The 18,810-nt window shown below is 42.8% G+C and overlaps 1 protein-coding gene across 1 annotated transcript in view; it reads right to left on the reverse strand.

Annotated features, from left to right (window-relative positions):
* Nucleotides 1-18,810, reverse strand: part of LOC106599706 (cadherin-2) — an 83,672-nt gene that overhangs the window by 31,578 nt on the left and 33,284 nt on the right. The window contains exon 3 of the mRNA XM_014191007.3: nucleotides 6,366-6,586. Coding sequence (XP_014046482.2) covers nucleotides 6,366-6,586 — 221 coding nt within the window. The remainder of the gene's footprint in view (nucleotides 1-6,365; nucleotides 6,587-18,810) is intronic.

Raw genomic sequence — 18,810 nt, forward strand, 5'->3', positions numbered from 1 at the left:
GACCAGCTCATATTATAGACAGAAGGCGCTACATGGCAGACCAATCTGAACTCATCTCTCGGCATGTCCACTCATTATCTCAGCCAATCATGGCTAGCGGGAAGGTTGCTGTCATTTTTCTTGGCTAAACGAACTAGGCTCGTAATTTAACAATTGTATTTCTATTTACAGATGGCATATCAGTTTGTTATTAAGACACATGAAAGTTCACATGTTCAAGAATTTATTTTGAGAAAAATAAATACGTTTACATTCAAATGGCGCTCCTGTGAAGTAGTGACGCGCGACATATGCCTAGTTTCCTGAAACGAGTAACAAATGGTTTCTGTTCCATAGTTGTAACAAAGGCACTCCAGCCTAGAATAACATAAACTAATGAAAATGCTATTTTCTTATTTGAAATGGGAGAGAAATTCTTTTATTTTAATGTTACCTAACACCTTCATGAACACAACCAAATAATTATTTTTGTGATAGTATGTATGAAGTGTATTAATTACACTGTTAGAATGTTTCAGTCAGAATTACAGCTAGTTAGCTTGAAGGGGGTTCGTCAAGGCCCAGCGGTTCTAGCGTTAAAACATTCCCCCAGGGCCGATGCGTTCGCAGCGTTCGCTAATATAGCATCTAATTGCTGATGTGATTAAGAATCGCATGATGATGATTCATGACAGCCATTGCTGATAACCAGATAACCACACACGGCCCAATAAACTGGTGAGCTATATAGTGGAGGGCTCTGAAGTCAATCAAAGATTTGATTACTACCATGTCATCAAGTCCAAAGCCACCACTGTCAATACAGTTCAGTCAATCACATTGACAAACAGCACTGACATTGACATCAATTGTCAATCAGAGTCTAGACTAGGCCTACCCTCCTAAAAAGCACGTGCTTACCCATTTGAGTCTGCTTATTTATATTTAAAACTACTGTGACCAAGCCCCTTGTTTATCTGCCCTGAACATGTGTGCAATTCACTTTAAATGACCGACACGGGTGACTAATGATGTCATTAGAATCACATACCTGCAGGAGTCACAATGGTAAATGAGTGTCAGCAGCTAACGATGCTGTTTTCAAAACTATCAGTAAATCATCCTCTGTAGAATTTCAAAACTCCACTGCTGCACTCACACTAACTAGACATAACTCTCAACAGTTTCAATCTGGAGGTTTATAAAAGAAGGCACTTGCCTTTTATGCGGTGGTTGCGGAGAGGTGCTTTTGAAATGTACTGCTTGGGTAACTAATTTGTCCTGTATATGACTGGAGGAAGAGACAATGTATTTTCAGACGGTGTCTTGGTTGAACAAAGAGGCTCATTGTACTGTACTTAGAGGCATTCATTAACAATGAAAGTCCACAACGTAAGATCAGACAGTGCTGACTTCAATAATTCAACCTAAAACAGCTCACTCACACCGGTGCAAATTGGGTTGAAAGAGAGAGAAAGGGCTGAGAAAGAGCTACAGAGAAAAGGCTGAAAGAGAGAATGAGAGAGAGAGCAAGAGTGAGAGAAAGAAAGCCTCCCAAAGAGCTTAAATGTGAGTCTGTGCTGTCTTGCCAATTAACACCATTCCACCGAGTGAGAAAGAAAGACTGTCACAGATTATGGCCATTCAATTGAACAGGAACACATAATTGAGTACTGAGTATGAGGAGAGAAATACAAACACAGCCGTTTGAGTCTCCTTTCTCCTCATTTCCCTGTTCTCTCTCTCTCTCTCTCTCTCTCTCTCTGTGACACACTTCATTACATCACCACATCACATTGCCACTCTCATCTACAGCCAATCACAATGTTGACTAATGAGCACATGGTCAAGATTTAGCGATGTCTGTCAAGCCCAGCGGAACACTGACTGAACGGCGGCTCTTTAAAGCCTAGAGACAGATGTTGTCTGTTGTTTGAATCACCACTAGGGATCCCCTCTGGTTGGATGATGAGCATACCGCCATAACCCGCCACAAAAAGGCTGATTGAAATTAGTCTTTATGAGGAGCTATTCTGCATCAGTTGTGTGCAGCGCTGCTACCCACTGATCAGGCTGAGTATATGTTTGTGCTCCCCATTAAATGAACACTTAAAGGTACCCATAAAACACCAGTCTCAACGTCAACAGTGAAGAGGCGACTCCGGGATGCTGGCCTTCTAGGTAGAGTTCCTCTGTTCAGTGTCTGTGTTCTTTTGCCCATCTTAATCTTTTATTTTTATTGGCCAGTCCGAGATATGGCTTTTTCTTTGCAACTCTGCATAGAAGGCCAGCATTCCGGAGTCGCCTCCCCTTTTTTACGTTGAAACTGGTGTTTTGCGGGTACTATTTAATGAAGCTACCAGTTGAGGACCTGTGAGGTGTCTGTTTCTCAAACTAGACACCAATGTACTTGTCCTCTTGCTCAGTTGTGCACCGGGGCCTCCCACTCCTCTTTCTATTCTGGTTAGAGCCAGTTTGCGCTGTTCTGTGATGGGAGTAGTACACAGCGTTGTACCGGATCTTCAGTTTCTTGGCAATTTCTTGCATGGAATAGCCTTCATTTCTCAGAACAAGTATAGATTGACGAGTTTCAGAAGAAAGTTATTTGTTTCTGGCCATTTTGAGCCTGTAATTGAACCCACAAAAGCTGATGCTCCAGATACTCAACTAGTCTAAAGAAGGCCGGTTTTATTGCTTCTTTAATCTGTACACCCGTTTTCAGCTGTACTAACATAGTTGCAAAAGGGTTTTCTAATGATCAATTAGCCTTATAAAATTATAAACTTGGATTAGCTAACACAACGTGTCATTGGAACACAGGAGTGATGGTTGCTGATAATGGGCCTCTGTACACCTATGTAGATATTCCATAAAAAATCTGCCCTTTCCAGCTACATTTTGTCATTTATAACATTATCAATGTCTACACAGTATTTCTGATCAATTTGCTTTTCTTTCAAAAACAAGGACATTTCTAAGTGACCCAAAACCTTTGAACGGTAGTGTACATTATTTTAAATATATATACAGTGCCATCAGAAAATATTCATACCCCTTCACTTTTTCCACATTTTGTTACGTTAGCGCCGCTGCACAGCTATTTTCAGGTCTCTCCATAGATGTCCGATCGGGTTCCAGTCCGGGTTCTGGCTGGGCCACTCAAGGACATTCAGAGACTTGTCCTGAAGTAACTCCTGCGTTGTCTTGGCTGTGTGCTTAGGGTGTTTGTCCTGTTGGAAGGTGAACCTTCACCCAGTCTGAAGTCCAGAGTGCTCTGGAGCATGTTTTCATCAAGGATCTGTCTGTACTTCATGCTCTGTTCATCTTTCCCTCGATCCTGACTAGACTCCCAGTCCCTGCCGTTGAAAAACATCCCCACAGCATGATTCTGCCACCACCACCATAGGGATGGTTCCAGGTTTCCTCCAGACATGAAGCTTGACATTCAGGCAAAGAGTTCAATCTAGGTTTCATCAGACCAGATAATCTTGTTTGTCATGTTGTAAGACTTCTTTAGGTGCCTTTGGAAAACTCCAAGCGGGCTATCATGTGCCTTTTACTGAGGAGGGGCTTCTGGCTGGCCACTCTACCATAAAGGCCTAATTGGTTGAATGCTGCAGAGATGGTAGTCCTTGTGGAAGGTTCTCCCATCTCCACATAGGAACTCTGGAGCTCTGTCAGTGACCATCGGGTTCTTGGTCACCTGCCTGACCAAGGCCCTTCTCCCCTGATTGTTCAGTTTGGCTGGGCAGCCAGCTCTTGGAAGTTTTGGTGGTTCCAAACTTCTTCCATTTAATAATGATGGAGGCACTGTGCTCTTGTTGACCTTCAACGCTGCAGACATTTTTCTGGTACCCTTCCACAGATCTGTGATTTGACACAATCCTGTCTCGGGGCTCTATGGACAATTCCTTCAAATTCATGCCTTGGTTTTTGCACTGAGATGCACTGTCAACTGTGGGACCTTATACAGACAGGTTTGTGCCTTTGCAAATCATGTCCAATCAATTGAATTTACCACAGGTGGACTCCAAGCAAGTTGTAGAAAAATCTCAAGGATGATCAATGGAAACATGATGCACCTGAGCTCAATTTCGAGGGTCATAGCAAAGGGTCTGAATACATATGTACAGTGGATTGTGAAAGTATTCACCCCCCCTTGGCATTTTTCCTGTTTTGTTGCCTTACAACCTGGAATTAAAATATATATTTTTTTAGGTTTGTTTCATTTGATTTACACAACATGCCTACCACTTTGAAGATGCAAAATATATTTGTTTGTGAAACAAACAAGAAATAAGACAAAAAAACTGAAAACTTGAGCATGCATAACTATTCTCCCCCACAAAGTCAATACTTTGTAAAGCCACCTTTTGCAGCAATTACAGCTGTAAGTCTCTTGGGGTATGTCTCTATAAGCTTGGCACATCTAGCCACTGGGATTTTTGCCCAGTCTTCAAGGCAAAACTGCTCCAGCTCCTTCAAGTTGGATGGGTTCTGCTTGTGTACTGCAACCTTTAAGTCATACCACAGATTCTCAATTGGATTGAGGTCTGGGCTTTGACTAGGCCATTCCAAGACATTTAAATCATTCCCCTTAAACCACTCGAGTGTTGCTTTAGCAGTATGCTTAGGGTCATTGTCCTACTGGAAGGTGAACCTCCGTCCCAGTCTCAAATCTCTGGAAGACTGAAACAGGTTTGCCTCAAGAATTTCCCTGTATTTAGCACCATACATCACTCCTTCAATTCTGACCAGTTTCCCAGTCCCTGATGATGAAAAACATCCCCACAGCATGATGCTGCCACCACCATGCTTCACTGTGTGGCTGTTGTTTTAGTCTCATCTGACCAGAGTACCTTCTTCCATATGTTTGGGGAAGCTCCCACATGCCTTTTGGCGAACACTAAACATGTTTGCTTATTTTGTTCTTTAAGCAATGGCTTTTTTTCTGGCCACTCTTCCGTAAACCCAGCTCTGTGTAGTGTACGGCTTAAAGTGGTCCTATGGACAGACACTCCAATCTCCACTGTGGAGCTTTGCAGCTCCTTCAGGGTTATGTTTGGTCTCTTTGTTGCCTCTGTGATTAATGCCCTCCTTGCCTGGTCAATGAGTTTTGGTGGGAGGCCCTCTCTTAGCAGGTTTGTTGTGGTGCCATTTTCTTTCCATTTTTTAATAATGGATTTAATGGTGCTCCGTGGGATGTTCAAAGTTTCTGATATTTTTTTGTAACCCAACCCTGATCTGTACATCTCCACAACTTTGTCCCTGACCTGTTTGGAGAGCTCCTTGGTCTTCATGGTGCCGCTTGCTTGGTGGTGCCCCTTGCTTAGTGGTGTTGCAGTCTCTGGGACCTTTCAGACAGGTGTATTTTTACTGAGATCATGTGACACTTAGGTTGCACACAGGTGGACTTTATTTAACTAATGTGACTTCTGAAGGTAATTGGTTGCACCAGATCTTATTTAGGGGCTTCATAACAAAGAGGGTGAATACATATGCACGCATCACTTAACCGTTTTTTAATTTGTCACATTTTTTTGTAATTTAATACATTTTAGAATAAGGCTGTAACGTAACAAAATGTGGAAAAGGGAATGGGTCTGAATACTTTTCGAATAAACTGCCAAGATATATATATATATATATATATATATATATATTATTTTATTATTGTCCCCTAACCCTACTACCCCTACCCTAATTGGAGTAAACTAATGGACAACAACACTTAGCAACACTTAGGCTTCTCTTTACAGCTTATACACACTATATACATTTTACGGACACAGTATATTTTACATCAGTTATCTTTTATTTGTTTTTAGTCCCATTATTCAGCTACCCTCAACCCCTCCCATCTATCTCTGAAGACCATCCAGTTTTGATTTCTAATTGCCATATATTTTTCAACTGTGCTGTGATGTTTGACAAAAGTTCTGAACCTTTCTATTCTCTTGATTTCTACAGATTGTAAATTAAAGATAAACATTTTTGCTAAGAGCATTATTATATTATTGATCAATTGACTATGACTTTTCAGATCACCCAGCAGTGCTATCTGCAGAGTTAACTCCAGGTAAATGTTGCAATTCTTCAGCCATTCCTGAACCTGCGACCAAAAACAAGCTACGTATGGACTGTACCAAAACATTAAGTTTTAAATAGCGAGCATCCATTCAGTATCACGGAACATCTACTACAATTTAGGGAACAAATCAACTGTTTATGCTCCGGCGAGGCTAATAAGCGGAATTGGATGCAACGGCGGAATCCGAATTGGAACATTCCACGTTCCACAATGCTACCCGAAGTCACAAATAAACAACAACTATTAGAGAGAGAGGGGGTAGGAGGGAGGATGCATGTGGAGGTGTTGGACATACCTGCTGGCTCTGGCCTACAGGGGGCGTCAGTCTCACTTGGGTCTGCCATTGTTGCTGATTGGTCTCATCCCTGGCTACGATAACTAGGGGCACTGTGGGGAGGGTGGACAAGGTCAAAGGCCTGAGGGCGTAGACGACACCATCAGCCTCTATCCGGAAGTCGGACGGGTTACTGCACTTGAACCGCACCAGTCCACCTTGGCCGCAGTTCACAAACTTCACTGTAAGAGAAGGAAAGGGGAAACAGAACATGAGATTGAAGCTGAGGCAACCTGGGAGGGAGAGACAGAAAGACAGCGAATAGACACTCAAACAAACAGACGGACATCCAGACTACTCCCACACCACTCCCAGACTGTGTGGTATAGTCCACAAAGGTTCTCCAATTCCTCCTAAAACTCATACATAATTTATGTCAAGCTGCGCCACAAAGGTATTGTTCTAAACAGGTGCGGTAGAGAGAGCGAGAGAAGAAAGAGAGAGAAAAAAGAGAAAAGGAAAGAAAGCAAAAGGGGAGATGTGCACCCCTGAAGGGCACTTGCTGAATACAACTAAGAAAGCTAAAATGGGAGTCTGTTCGATGACTGAATGTAACGATTCACTGCAAGTAGATTGTTTGTTTTAATATTAACAGAAGAAAAAGGAGAAAAAAAGAAAGAAAGCTAAAATACCAAAACATAGCATTTTAAAACTGATGTGCTAATTAGACTGTGGCTAAATTAACTGTTGGGTCTGGGTAAATAGAAGCATCAGCTTCAATAAATAAAATAATAATAATTGATTTCATTATTATTTATTTTAGCTCAAGTCGTTGCACAGTAGCTTTCTCCCCAATGACAAACGTGGATGCTTCGCCGTGGTCGGCTAGCGATCCGAACTCTCAGGGAGTGAGAAGTGTGTGATGTTTATTTCATATGTGAGTACACATGCACACGTACACACACAGCTGCAGTGACACACACACACACACGGCTCCTGGGAGCTCTAGTACACAGTCCCAGAGCGCTTCAGTGGCAGTGGTCTGACATCGGTTCATGTTACAAGTGAGTGACAGTGCATCTCAAACACCCCACCTGCCACACACACACACACACACACACACACACACACACACACACACACACACACACACACACACACACACACACACACACACACACACACACACACACACACACACACACACACACACACAAACACAGACTCAGGTACACAAAAATCTATGCACATGCACACATACACAAACACTTCAATATTCCAATGCTTGTTCAGTGCCTCCTGTGTGTAAAGATTTCCCTGACAGCTCTGTTTTCTGTAGCGGTGATAGAGAACAGAACCCAGTATACAGATAATACTGAAACTCCTTCAAGCTAAAGAGATCAGACGTAAGTAAAGATATCACTTCTGTGGAGGCTGCGCCGATGCCATTTTGAATTATTAAACCAGATGTGGAATGACTTAAAAAAAAGCCTTGAAGAAGGGGATCTAATCTCCCATTCTTGTGTTACGTTAAGGACAGAGAGCGCTATAGAGAGCTGTGACTTTAGAGGGTCTCTATATTGAAGGCACAGCAGTGTGAGGTAGCGCATTATATGTGGAGGGAGGGAGGCTGAGCCCTGGCTCTGAACAGGAGCTAAGGTTTAACCCCAGGCCCTATAGACTGGGTGCTGAGCAAGGATGTTGGTGAAAAAAAGCTAAAATAGGAGCTACTATTTTTATTTTGCACACTCGCACAAACACACACACACACACACACATACAGTAGGCACACACACATACACACACCGAAATACAATTCACTACCTACTAATAACCTTTCTGTGACATAGAGAATTAACACTGTTGTGCTAGTTGAACTAAAGAGAAAGCCTTTTGTGTTCGCTTGCTTCCGGCACTCAACATAATACAGAAAATGTACCAATTCCTTTCTATTCCGGAACATAAAGCACAATGGCTAAACCACCACAGCAGGAGATAGAGCAATTTTACCAATGACAAAGTATTGTGAAATTCTGAAAATTGGGCAAAGCATAAAGAGAGGGGGAAAAACATTTGCTTAGTCAGACTGTTGATTTTCACAGTGGACACAAAGGTATCCAGTGGAGTGTACCTTACCGAATTAACCCCCATGTCCTCACCAAAAGCACACAGAAATACAGGCATTTTTTTTAAAAGGACATAATGTTCACATCATCTTCACAAACCTGAAAACAGAGGAGAGGAGAGAGAGACCTACAGATAAGTCAAGAAAAGAGAGAAAATAAAGAAGGTTATTATTAATAAATACTATACAAGGACTGAGCCCTGTTGGGAGAAACAGTTGAAAGGGCCCTGGATGCAACCCATTACATTGTGCTAGACAGATAAAGCATCACATCTGCCAACAAAGCCACAGCATGGTACACTGGTCTGCTGCTCCTGAGGAATTGCCATTCATCTAAATATTGATGAAAAGCACACAAAGGTGTCTCAGAGAGTGGCTCGGCATTGTGGGGGAAAAAAGCAAAGAGTAAACACTCTATGTAATGAAGATATACAAGATACAACAGGAGGAGAATCTATACTGGAACCAAACGCACCACAGGCCTATATATTGACCATCTGCACACTGCACAGAGATTTTTTTCAAGCAACCTCATCCAATTAGTCATTTTTTGTCTTTGAACCTGGAAAAGCAGACTTCAGAGCGGTAAGTGACCTTGGTTAGCTGAAGGTGTTTCCTTCCAGCCACCCGTCTGTAAATTCAAAGCCTTCAGGCAATCAACTCAACAGCAGTAGTCCGGCTGATGCTCAGACACATAGGCAGAATACAGAGAGAAGTGTCAGAACGGCTCAGCTCACAATGACAGCTTCTCAAAGGTCTACTGGGTGGATGAGACTGTATCATTAAAGGGAGAGGTGAGACAATCTAATTCACACGCTCTATTGCTAATGAGGTTTATTGATTGGCTGGCCGAAACACTCTGTTTGTTGTGGCCTATAGGATCAAAGAGATGATAAGAACCTGATTAGTGTTAATATTGCTTCATCTTAATAGATCATTTATGGGGCTAGTCCTGGCTAGCTGCTGAACTGAGCCTGGTTGGTCGCTCCCAATTTAATTACAAACAAGGCTACAATGTTGCTCCCTGTGTGTTTGAGGATGTACAGTGTGTCTGGGTGTGTGCAATACCATGGGTTAGCCCGGTGTTTCCCAAACTCGGTCCTGGGGACCCCAAGGGGTGCACATTTATTTTTTCTCTCTAAAGCTTGAAGATTAGTTGCTTATTTGAATAAGCTGTGTATTACTAAGGCAAAAACCAAAATGTTGGGACCCTTGGGGCCCCGAGGACCGAGTTTTGGAAACCCTGGGTTAGCCTGTATTTGATTGCAGTGGTTTCCCTGTGAGCCTTTGTGGCACTGAGGCCTGTTGTTGGAATGCTGAGCTCCAGTTCTCTAGCTCAGTCTGACATTTGGCCATGTGAACACCTCTGGGAGGCCCTTCAGCAGCCAGGCGCCATGGCAATCGCTGTGCAAATTCTCAGCAGGCAGCACAAATTCCAATAATAATGAATGGGGATGTCCACCGTGTGTCTATTCATTTATCAGCCCGAAACTCCCATAGTCTATAGAAGACAAGAGCAGCATTTACTAACCCTGGATGTTCCAGTTTATCTATATCTAGATTTATCGTCTCCCCGAGGTATAACGAAACTAAAAGAGATCCTCGCTGACACCACCACTACCACCACGCCCTATTAGACATGTCGTCATGGCCACAGGGCCAGGGAAATAAAGGTCTTTGGTTTGGACAGAAACGCCGATGCAGCAGAGAGAGGGGTATATACTGCTGCTGTTAGGGGGGAAGAAAACAGGCCAGTCAGCAGAAAGGCCAGTCCAACTAATGCCCCTTGCCGGGGCACAAAATTACCTCCGACTCAACAAACCCATTCACAGGCTTATAAAAACCTCCGCAGCTGACTAGTAACACAAAAAAATAAAACAGCTAACCTCCCCAAAGTGCCACTCTTTTGTCTGTCTCCATCACGTGGTGTCGCTAACAGACAAGCACAACTACAGAGAGCAGATAGAGGGGGGAGAGAGAGAGAGAGAGAGAGAGAGAGAGAGGAGACACAGAAAGAGAGAGAGGAGAGAGACAGAGATAGAGAGAGGAGAGAGACAGAGAGAGAGGAGAGAGAGAGAGAGATACATAATTTGCTTAATTTGCAGCTTTCTAGAGAACTGTCACACGGGACATCATTTTTTTTTAAGACCTAAAATACAGTATCACATTCTCATGCAGCCTACCTCACAATGGGAACACATAAAGAGGTCGTCTGTCGTAGCCTAACGTCGAGACAGTACATAAAATGTTCCATAGTCTATACCTTTTTATGCCTGTCTGCCAATCCAATATAGTGGTACTAAGTTAAGCTGGTCCCTGTAATGTGCTGTAATGTGGCAAGACTGAGCACCACGTCATGTAGTTTGTCCTGATATTACCATCATTCATCTCCAGCTGGTGATGTCACTGACAGGCGTAAAATACTCAGCATAGGTGTTTCATCAGTCGCCTGGCAGAAATGCAGACCCCGGCGAATGCTCCAGAGACAATCCCAGCGGGCAAATGCCAGGACGCCACTGATACAAATGCATTTTCATGAACACAGATCACCAAATCGAGTTCATGCTCTAACGCTGGGCCTAGATGGCTGCATTGGAGATGAGACAATGCCATATATCACATAGGCTCTAAATGAGCTGTGCTCAGCGGAATGTCCATGCAAGAGGATGTTGTTTACAAGATGGTGGCTAAGCTGAAACTTGGCTAGGTCACATGCCGGTGCCTCAATTAAAATCAAAGTGCTAAGAAAGACACTCTATTAGAAAATGAAATAGTGGCTAAATGAATAAACGGCAATTTGACATCAAGATTGAGACCACAACAAAAATGATTTTCTGAAACATTTAGCATGAAATTAGGACTTTCAGCTATTGCACCCTTCACAATATTCTGTCCTATAATTGTCCAATTATTATATAAAAAGTGAAAGTAACACCATACTGATGCTTTTGAAGTATCATAGCTTGATACTACCCATACTTAAGCATGCCTGTGTACTTCGTTCCCATTTAGGTGGTGTTTAAGCTTTTCCTCTGAACATATGTTCTATATCCTCAAGGGTAATATGCCATTTTAGCTGGTTAGCCTTTGGCTTTTTATGTCAAACCTTTTTTACCATCTTAAGAATCTTAAACCCATTCATTCTGCGGACATGAGGCTCGAACAGCAATGTCCTTGCGATGAGTAGCAGGGAACTCTTGAGGGAAAGTAAACAGTTTACAGTTGATGTCTGGATGTTGGAATGACAAGGGTGGGCTTTGCCAGACTGGGGCCTTGATTGAAGCGGTATTACTAATGCAGAGAACTTCAAACGCCACAGAGAGCCATGTGTTAAAGGCTCTGCCTAAAATATGTACAGGATTCGCAAGAAAGAAACATGGAGAAATGTCGACTTGCCCCACTAATGTCTTTCTGCAAAATAAACTTGTGAAAAAAGGAAAAGGCTATCAAAGTCACACGGGCTACGCTATAGGCAGCAGCCTTACTTTCTTATGGTGACCAACTCCCACGACAATTCTGTGTTATTGCAGAAGACGTAGCCCCCTCCTGAAACTGAGGCTTCAGTTAAAGGATGAAAACACACTACCAAATTGCATTGATATCACATTTCTTTAACATGCACGCCGACACTGGCACAAACACACTCGGAGACACAACCAGCACAAGCAGCATCATCATAGCAGCTAGCAGCCATATCCTATGCAGGTCCTTTTCAATCTCAGATAAACTGACCTATGGGCTCTCTGGATATGCTAAACGGACCCCTTGCACTGAGGGAATAAAACAGTCTTGTTCCATAAATGAGATTCTCTCCTGTTCTCCTTTCTCTTTACACTTAGCATTTCTCTCACGTCAGCACATGACCATTGGCTCTCCCGGGGGCCAGCAGACTTGTCTGACAGTCAATGCATTGGGAGGACAATAACAAGGTAAGCAGATCGACTCCCCACCAGTGCCCAACAGTCACCTCCATTTCCTTCACAGAGAGGGAGATGCAGATAGCTTCTCTGGATCGGGCCCATTAAAGTACAAAGGCCCTGTGTTGTTTGGTCGAACCTGGAAAATTAGCCTTAGCTATCTCCATTGGGTTGTCATCGTCAAATAAGGGCCTTTCATTCTCATTTCATTCTCATTGACTGGGGTTGTTTTTCTGTACGGAATCAGAAGGACGTTCGCTGTTGTGTTCTAATTGCTACGTTCTACAGCTAGAATGTAGGAATTAGCCATAGTCATCTCCTTGTTAGGTTTATCATCATATGAGGACCTCTTATTACGAAGGGTGAAGAGCTTTTGAAGATATTTTAGTCACTGAATGAAACGCTGCCTGTTAGCTGCTGCTAGAGGGAGAATGTTTTGAAAGTAAACGGGTTAGTGTGAAAAGAGATATCACATATTCAGATGTTCAACAGTCTTTGTTGGGTAAATGAGATGATTCTAGTGTGTTTTTGGTGTCACAGGAGCCTAGCCTAGCGTCTAGCTGGATTACTGTGTCATCGGAGCCAAGAGCTGATAATGGCTAAGCTACATCCTTCTTTACTTATCAGCAACATAGCTACTGGGATTTGGGTTCTGTGAGCAGAGCGATCAGGACAGCCGCTTGATACAGCGTTTCAGGCTTAAGGAGGGTATTAAACTGACCACATTATTAACAGGGTGTCAAATAGCTCTCTACAGCTCTTTATGAAGACTTTAGCATGGCTAGCTCGTAGCTAACTCCATGGTAATACATGCAGGTGAATGGAGAGTCTCAGATCAATATGAAAACATGATATTTGAACTGCTAGGGAGCTAACACTTCTTAACACTGTCTTTCACTCTGCTTAGTAGTGTCCCGAGTTTCTTCTGACCACGTGAAACGGTCAGATCATGTGTTGAAGGAAAAATACCCACTCCTTTGAAGGAGATCACCAGCAGCAGCACATAACCTCGAGCATATTTTACGCCTCCTTCACTTTCTCTGGGATCAAAGGGAGATAATGAAAACCTATTTCTTTGAAGAATTAAAACTGTCGTTTTAACTGTAAAACCTTGACGAGGCGAATGGAAGGGTCATTGTGTGTGTCCATATAAAACCATTGTAACCTCTCCTCCTCCCGTTGGCATGTGACTGTAGCTGGCTGGGCCGACAATGCCCAGACACCTCTAGACAACGTTAAATCAACGTTATTAGAAATAAAACCATTGAACTTTGTGTCTATAATAGATGTCCTTTAACCTTGCCCTCCCCCTCTCATAAAGGTCATTCAATTTTAATTGTGCTTCCCTTGTTCAATTTTAACTGCTGAACATCGCTCACTCTGCCCAATCGCCACCGTCCACCTTCCATGAGGGAGGAAGTTAGGCTGGGAGGGCAGTGAAAAGATATCTATGTGCAGTTAGATGCCAGAGGGTCAGCTCCTAAGATGCCTTTTCAAAATCTGATTGTGAATAATAAGCCACTTTCCATGTCGACATTCATTGCACCTTACTGCAGCATCGTGTATAACAGAGGCCATTTCCCACTGACCGTACAGTGGGGGAAAACACATTTGCCCAATGTTACACAGCTTTCTGCATCCATTTCAAATGGGCTGCAGTACTGTTGAAGTGTCATTACAGAACTTCTGATAGGGTGGGAACAATGCAAGAAATACTGTGCCATCATATACAATATAATACAATTTTGCCCAAAGTAATGCATGTGATATGAACTTGTTAAGATTCACTGTCAACATAATATGATGATATTATATCACAAAACTTTTCAAAACAAACATACACACTCACACAAGCAAAAATAGAGCCAACTGTATCTCTCATAGTCACAGACACACTGCACCAGTGACATCCAATTTTCAAAAACATGTAAGGAAGTGAAATGTTTTTACTCTTAATGCTGTACTGAAATAACTGAAACCACCTCTTGAAAACCTCTCTGGCACGGTAGAAGGGCAATTACTGAGTCCGCTCAGTTTGAGCAACATGGTAAAAGCAGGTCAAACATGTGAAATACCTGTATAAGACCTTACTTTAATGTACCAGTACTATAACTGCATCATCCGCTCAGAACATGGTGCTCTCACATTTCCATTTGGACGAAATTCAGAGAATAAAGAAAACCTTGAAAGAAGAAGGGCAGCCATCAACCTTGTCATCATCAGCCAATCATTTTGAACCCCGGTGAGGAAGGCTGGGTCAAGGGCTAGAAATGGAGCCAGTCAGAGAGAGGGAACATATTTCTGTTGGCTACATGGCTGGATCACGAGAGGGCTGACCATTAAAGTGCCTGAGTGCAACCTGTAATGGGGCATTAGCCGGGGCTTTTGATCTGAAACTGAGGGCTTCACAGCCATTCATTTTACCCCCTTGATCATTTCTGTCAGAATGCCTTTGTTATAAAAAAAAAAACTCTGTCAGAGAGAAAAACCCAATGATAGAGTGAGTTGGTAGGTCTCCACTGTGGGCATGTTCATGGAGACTATGTTTTAATTATCCCTCCAACGGAAAGGGGGCTGTCGTCGGGTTGTTCCTCACAGCATTACCAGGCTGGCTGGCTAGCCTCAGCTAAAATGACACACACAAAGCTCAATTCAATTGTTTTGATTCACTATCGACAGAGTGGCATGTGGCTGATACCAACACTGATCAATAGGTTGAACATACTCAAAGGTTCAGATCTTCTGATTGAGGGGTAACATTGTCACAAATAACCCCCTGAGAGACATGTAGAAAGACAATGGTATAGCTGCTGTCAGAAAGTATAGCTAACACTGCCGTGGCAGAAGTATAACGTAGCATTAGGGTTTGGCTGAGGCATCTGCAAGCTCAAACAGACACGATTTGCATCACCACCCAATTCAAATGACCTCTCAGCACAGCAGCTTGTTGGGAGATATTCTGTTGGGGTGTGGAAACGGACAGACTGGCGTTGAGCAGCATTTCAGAATGTCCATTCAGTGAGCGTGAAAAATGTAAAACAATGTGCCTTTTTACTCGTTCCAGCCAAAAACCCATGCCCAAGTGTTGACACGCCTCTGCCAAGTTTCAGGCACTACACCTCTCAGCTGCTTGACATGGGTGAGCTACTGAGCTTCACTTGACAATGAATTCGTTAAGGATGGGAAGGGGGCAATTAACTGTTTGTCAAGTCATTTATGTTTGAAGGCTTTTAGAGTGTTGAATTAAATCAAACTGGACTTGCCATAATTTCTGTGGTGGTTTGGAGTGGGATTTACACCACTTATAAAACAGAGTGGTGAATATAAAATATACCCAACTACTTCAGAGGTTTAGCAAAGCTAACAAGAGAGAAAAGCTCTTGACTAGAAAAATGCTACATCATTTGAATAGTCATCATAAAGTGATTGAGAGCTTGTGATGACCAAATAATGAATACCTCTATTTATTTACATGACTAAGTTCTAAATCAATGGGAGAAAAAGCTAGCTCAAAGCAGGATAAAGATCCCAAATCATAGAGAGCAATATAACTTTGATTAGTTAGGGACAGAGGCCTTCCGATTCGAAAGTAAAGAGTAAGAAGACAAAAGAGATTTCCCAGGAGCTCCGTGAGAGAGCCAGAGAGAGAGAGAGAGAGAGAGAGAGAGAGAGAGAGAGAGAGAGAGGGAGCCATTTGTACGTTATCAATTCGGATAAAATTAAGACTCCTGTACATTTGGGCGTGATTAAATTCCGACAAATTGTCCAACCTCCTGCGCTTGTGCTCGACATACAGTTCATTAAACAACGCAGTCTCGGAGCCAGCCAGCCAGCTCCATCCACCACAAATAATAAGCGTCACGCATGACAGAGGGACCACACGTTTGGTGGCCCTGTAATCACACACATGACACGCCTGCGCATATCTACACACCACAGGCCTAACACAGCCAGATGAATCCGTGGGCCTGTGAATTGCACTGTCTACAAGTGTTAATTCTTATTATAAGTGTCTTATAATCCTGTAATAGTATCTCATTACATACAAAAGCACATCTCAGCCCCCTAGTCGGACCTCGGTGTTGAGTAACGACACAGACAGACTGCCTCTCCCTGTTAGCCTATACAGTAACATGAGGATCAAGGCGCTCGGACAGAACACAATGAATATTCCCAATTACATGCACTAGTACCCACTATCTGTTCAACTAGTCATTTGCAGACAAGTGTTCAGACGTCAAGGCAGTCTGTCCCTTGGATATAACCCCAAAAAACACTTGGATTTATCAAATAGACTACAGATGTAGGATCTTAATTTGAGAGTTTACTACAGCAGGAAAATGATCCTGCAGCAACAGGAAATGTGAATTATCTTATGGATTATAATTAATGGACATTTTTGTAGGGGTTGGGGGTGGAAATCCAATCTGAAATGTTTAAGTGGAAACTTCAGAAGCCTTTTTAAACGTCAAATACACTACAAGATGTACATTTCCTCCACTGCAGACAAGTGCTCATACAACATAGTGATCAAATTATGATCCTGTAAGCAATATTATAAATCCAATCAGTGCTATGTTGGGTGCTGTCCTATGTCATAAATGAGATTCCACCTAAACCTAAGTTGTCCATAGTAAGAGAAAACATGCTTAATGTCTTTAGAGTGGTGTAATTATTGCCCGACGACATACTGAATTTAATTTCCACTGCTCTACTTATCGCTACATACATTCAGTCTGGGACTGCCATCGTAGAAGTCGTTTCTGCTGACGTCGAAGTTAGGGGGGTTGTACAAAACAAGTCATCTGCGAATGGATGGTCTCTAACCAGAGTATAAAACCAAATGACTATATCCAAAATGCTGCTTTACCCATCGGTTTCTGGGACCAATCAAAATGGTTTAAATGTGTTCACATTGGAAAAGTTGTTGGGGAGGAAATCAAATCCAGACTCCTCTTGGAGAAGAAACGTAAGTAGGCGTGGCGTTTGGCCAGAGCGATGTGGATTTGTAGCCAGGCAAGTGCATTTAGGCTACCTTTACCAATGTGCTCAAGAAAGAAAACTGAGAAAAATACAGCAATGAACAGGACATCAGAACAGTCTCAATTATGTCACAACGCATAAAGAACAGTTGTGTGCTGCACAGTGAAATTAAATGAAATTACGTTGAACAAACATGGAATAGACGTTGAATTCACGTCTGTGCCCAGTGAGTCTGGAGAAGACCAGAATAAGATAACTAATAGTCTTCATAGTATGCTCCACTCGCTTGATTGATTTACTAAGGCTAAGGAAAACACACTCAAATAAACTGTTACGCCCTGATCGGTTTCACCTGTCCTTGCGCTTGTCTCCACCCCCCTCCAGGTGTCTCCCATCTTTCCCACTTATCCCCTGGGTATTTTTACCTGTGCTTTCTGTCTGTCTGTGCCAGTTCGTCTTGTTTGTACAAGCCTACCAGCGTTTTGTGTCTCGCCCTCCTGGTTTTGACCCCTGCCTGTCTGGACTCCGAGCCCGCCTGCCTGACCACTCTGCCTGACCCTGAGCCTGCCTGCCATCCTGTACTTTTGCCCCACCTCTGGATTATTGACCTCTGCCTGCCCTGACCCTGCCTGCCATCCTGTACCTTGGCCCCACTGCTCTGGATTATCGACCCCTGCCTGCCTTGACCTGTCGCTTGTCTGCTCCTGTTGGTACAATAAACATTGTTACTTCTACACAGTCTGCACTTGGGTCTTAACTGAAACCTGAAATAAATGCATACTTGGTGGAACGTAAATTAAGTTGTCTAACATTGCTGTTAACAGCAAATGTAAAGGTCTAATCAGTATAACACAGATGTACATCCAAGTTGTTCTCCAACATAAAACCATACGAGGGACAGGAGATGAACATTGAATCCCATCCAAAAGAATATCCGACTGCTGCTTGGAATGTAATTAAAATACACTATCAATAAAAATGCAATATTGACACAGCCGACTTGTATTTTACATTTCCATATATTTCCAAAGAGACAGTTTTTGCACCACTATATGATGGCCAGAGCATTTCTCGTTATCAAAAAATTACAGACAGTATCTCCCTCACTCCACCTAGCTTCCCACCCCCATTAACACCACCGACCCGTTGACCCCTGTACCACAAACAACGAGACACTGCACAGGACAAAAAAACAATTTTTGTTTGTTTTTAAAACTGTGAAAAAATAAACCTTAGTCTTCTGAGGGGCTTGCCAGAAAAACAAAAACCTGTTTAGAGGAGGGGGGAAAAAAAATCCTCAAAACAATGGCACTGGCAAAAGACAGAAAGAGACCGAGGGTTTTTCAAAGAAAAAGGCAGGAGGATTAGTACAGCTGCCAATACAGAGGGTAGGCTGGGTGTGCATTCGCCAGCCACCACACATTTGAATCAATACGTGTCA

Source organism: Salmo salar, chromosome 03 (genome assembly GCF_965601325.2).
Source record: "Salmo salar chromosome 03, fSalSal1, whole genome shotgun sequence".
Taxonomy (NCBI): domain Eukaryota; kingdom Metazoa; phylum Chordata; class Actinopteri; order Salmoniformes; family Salmonidae; genus Salmo; species Salmo salar.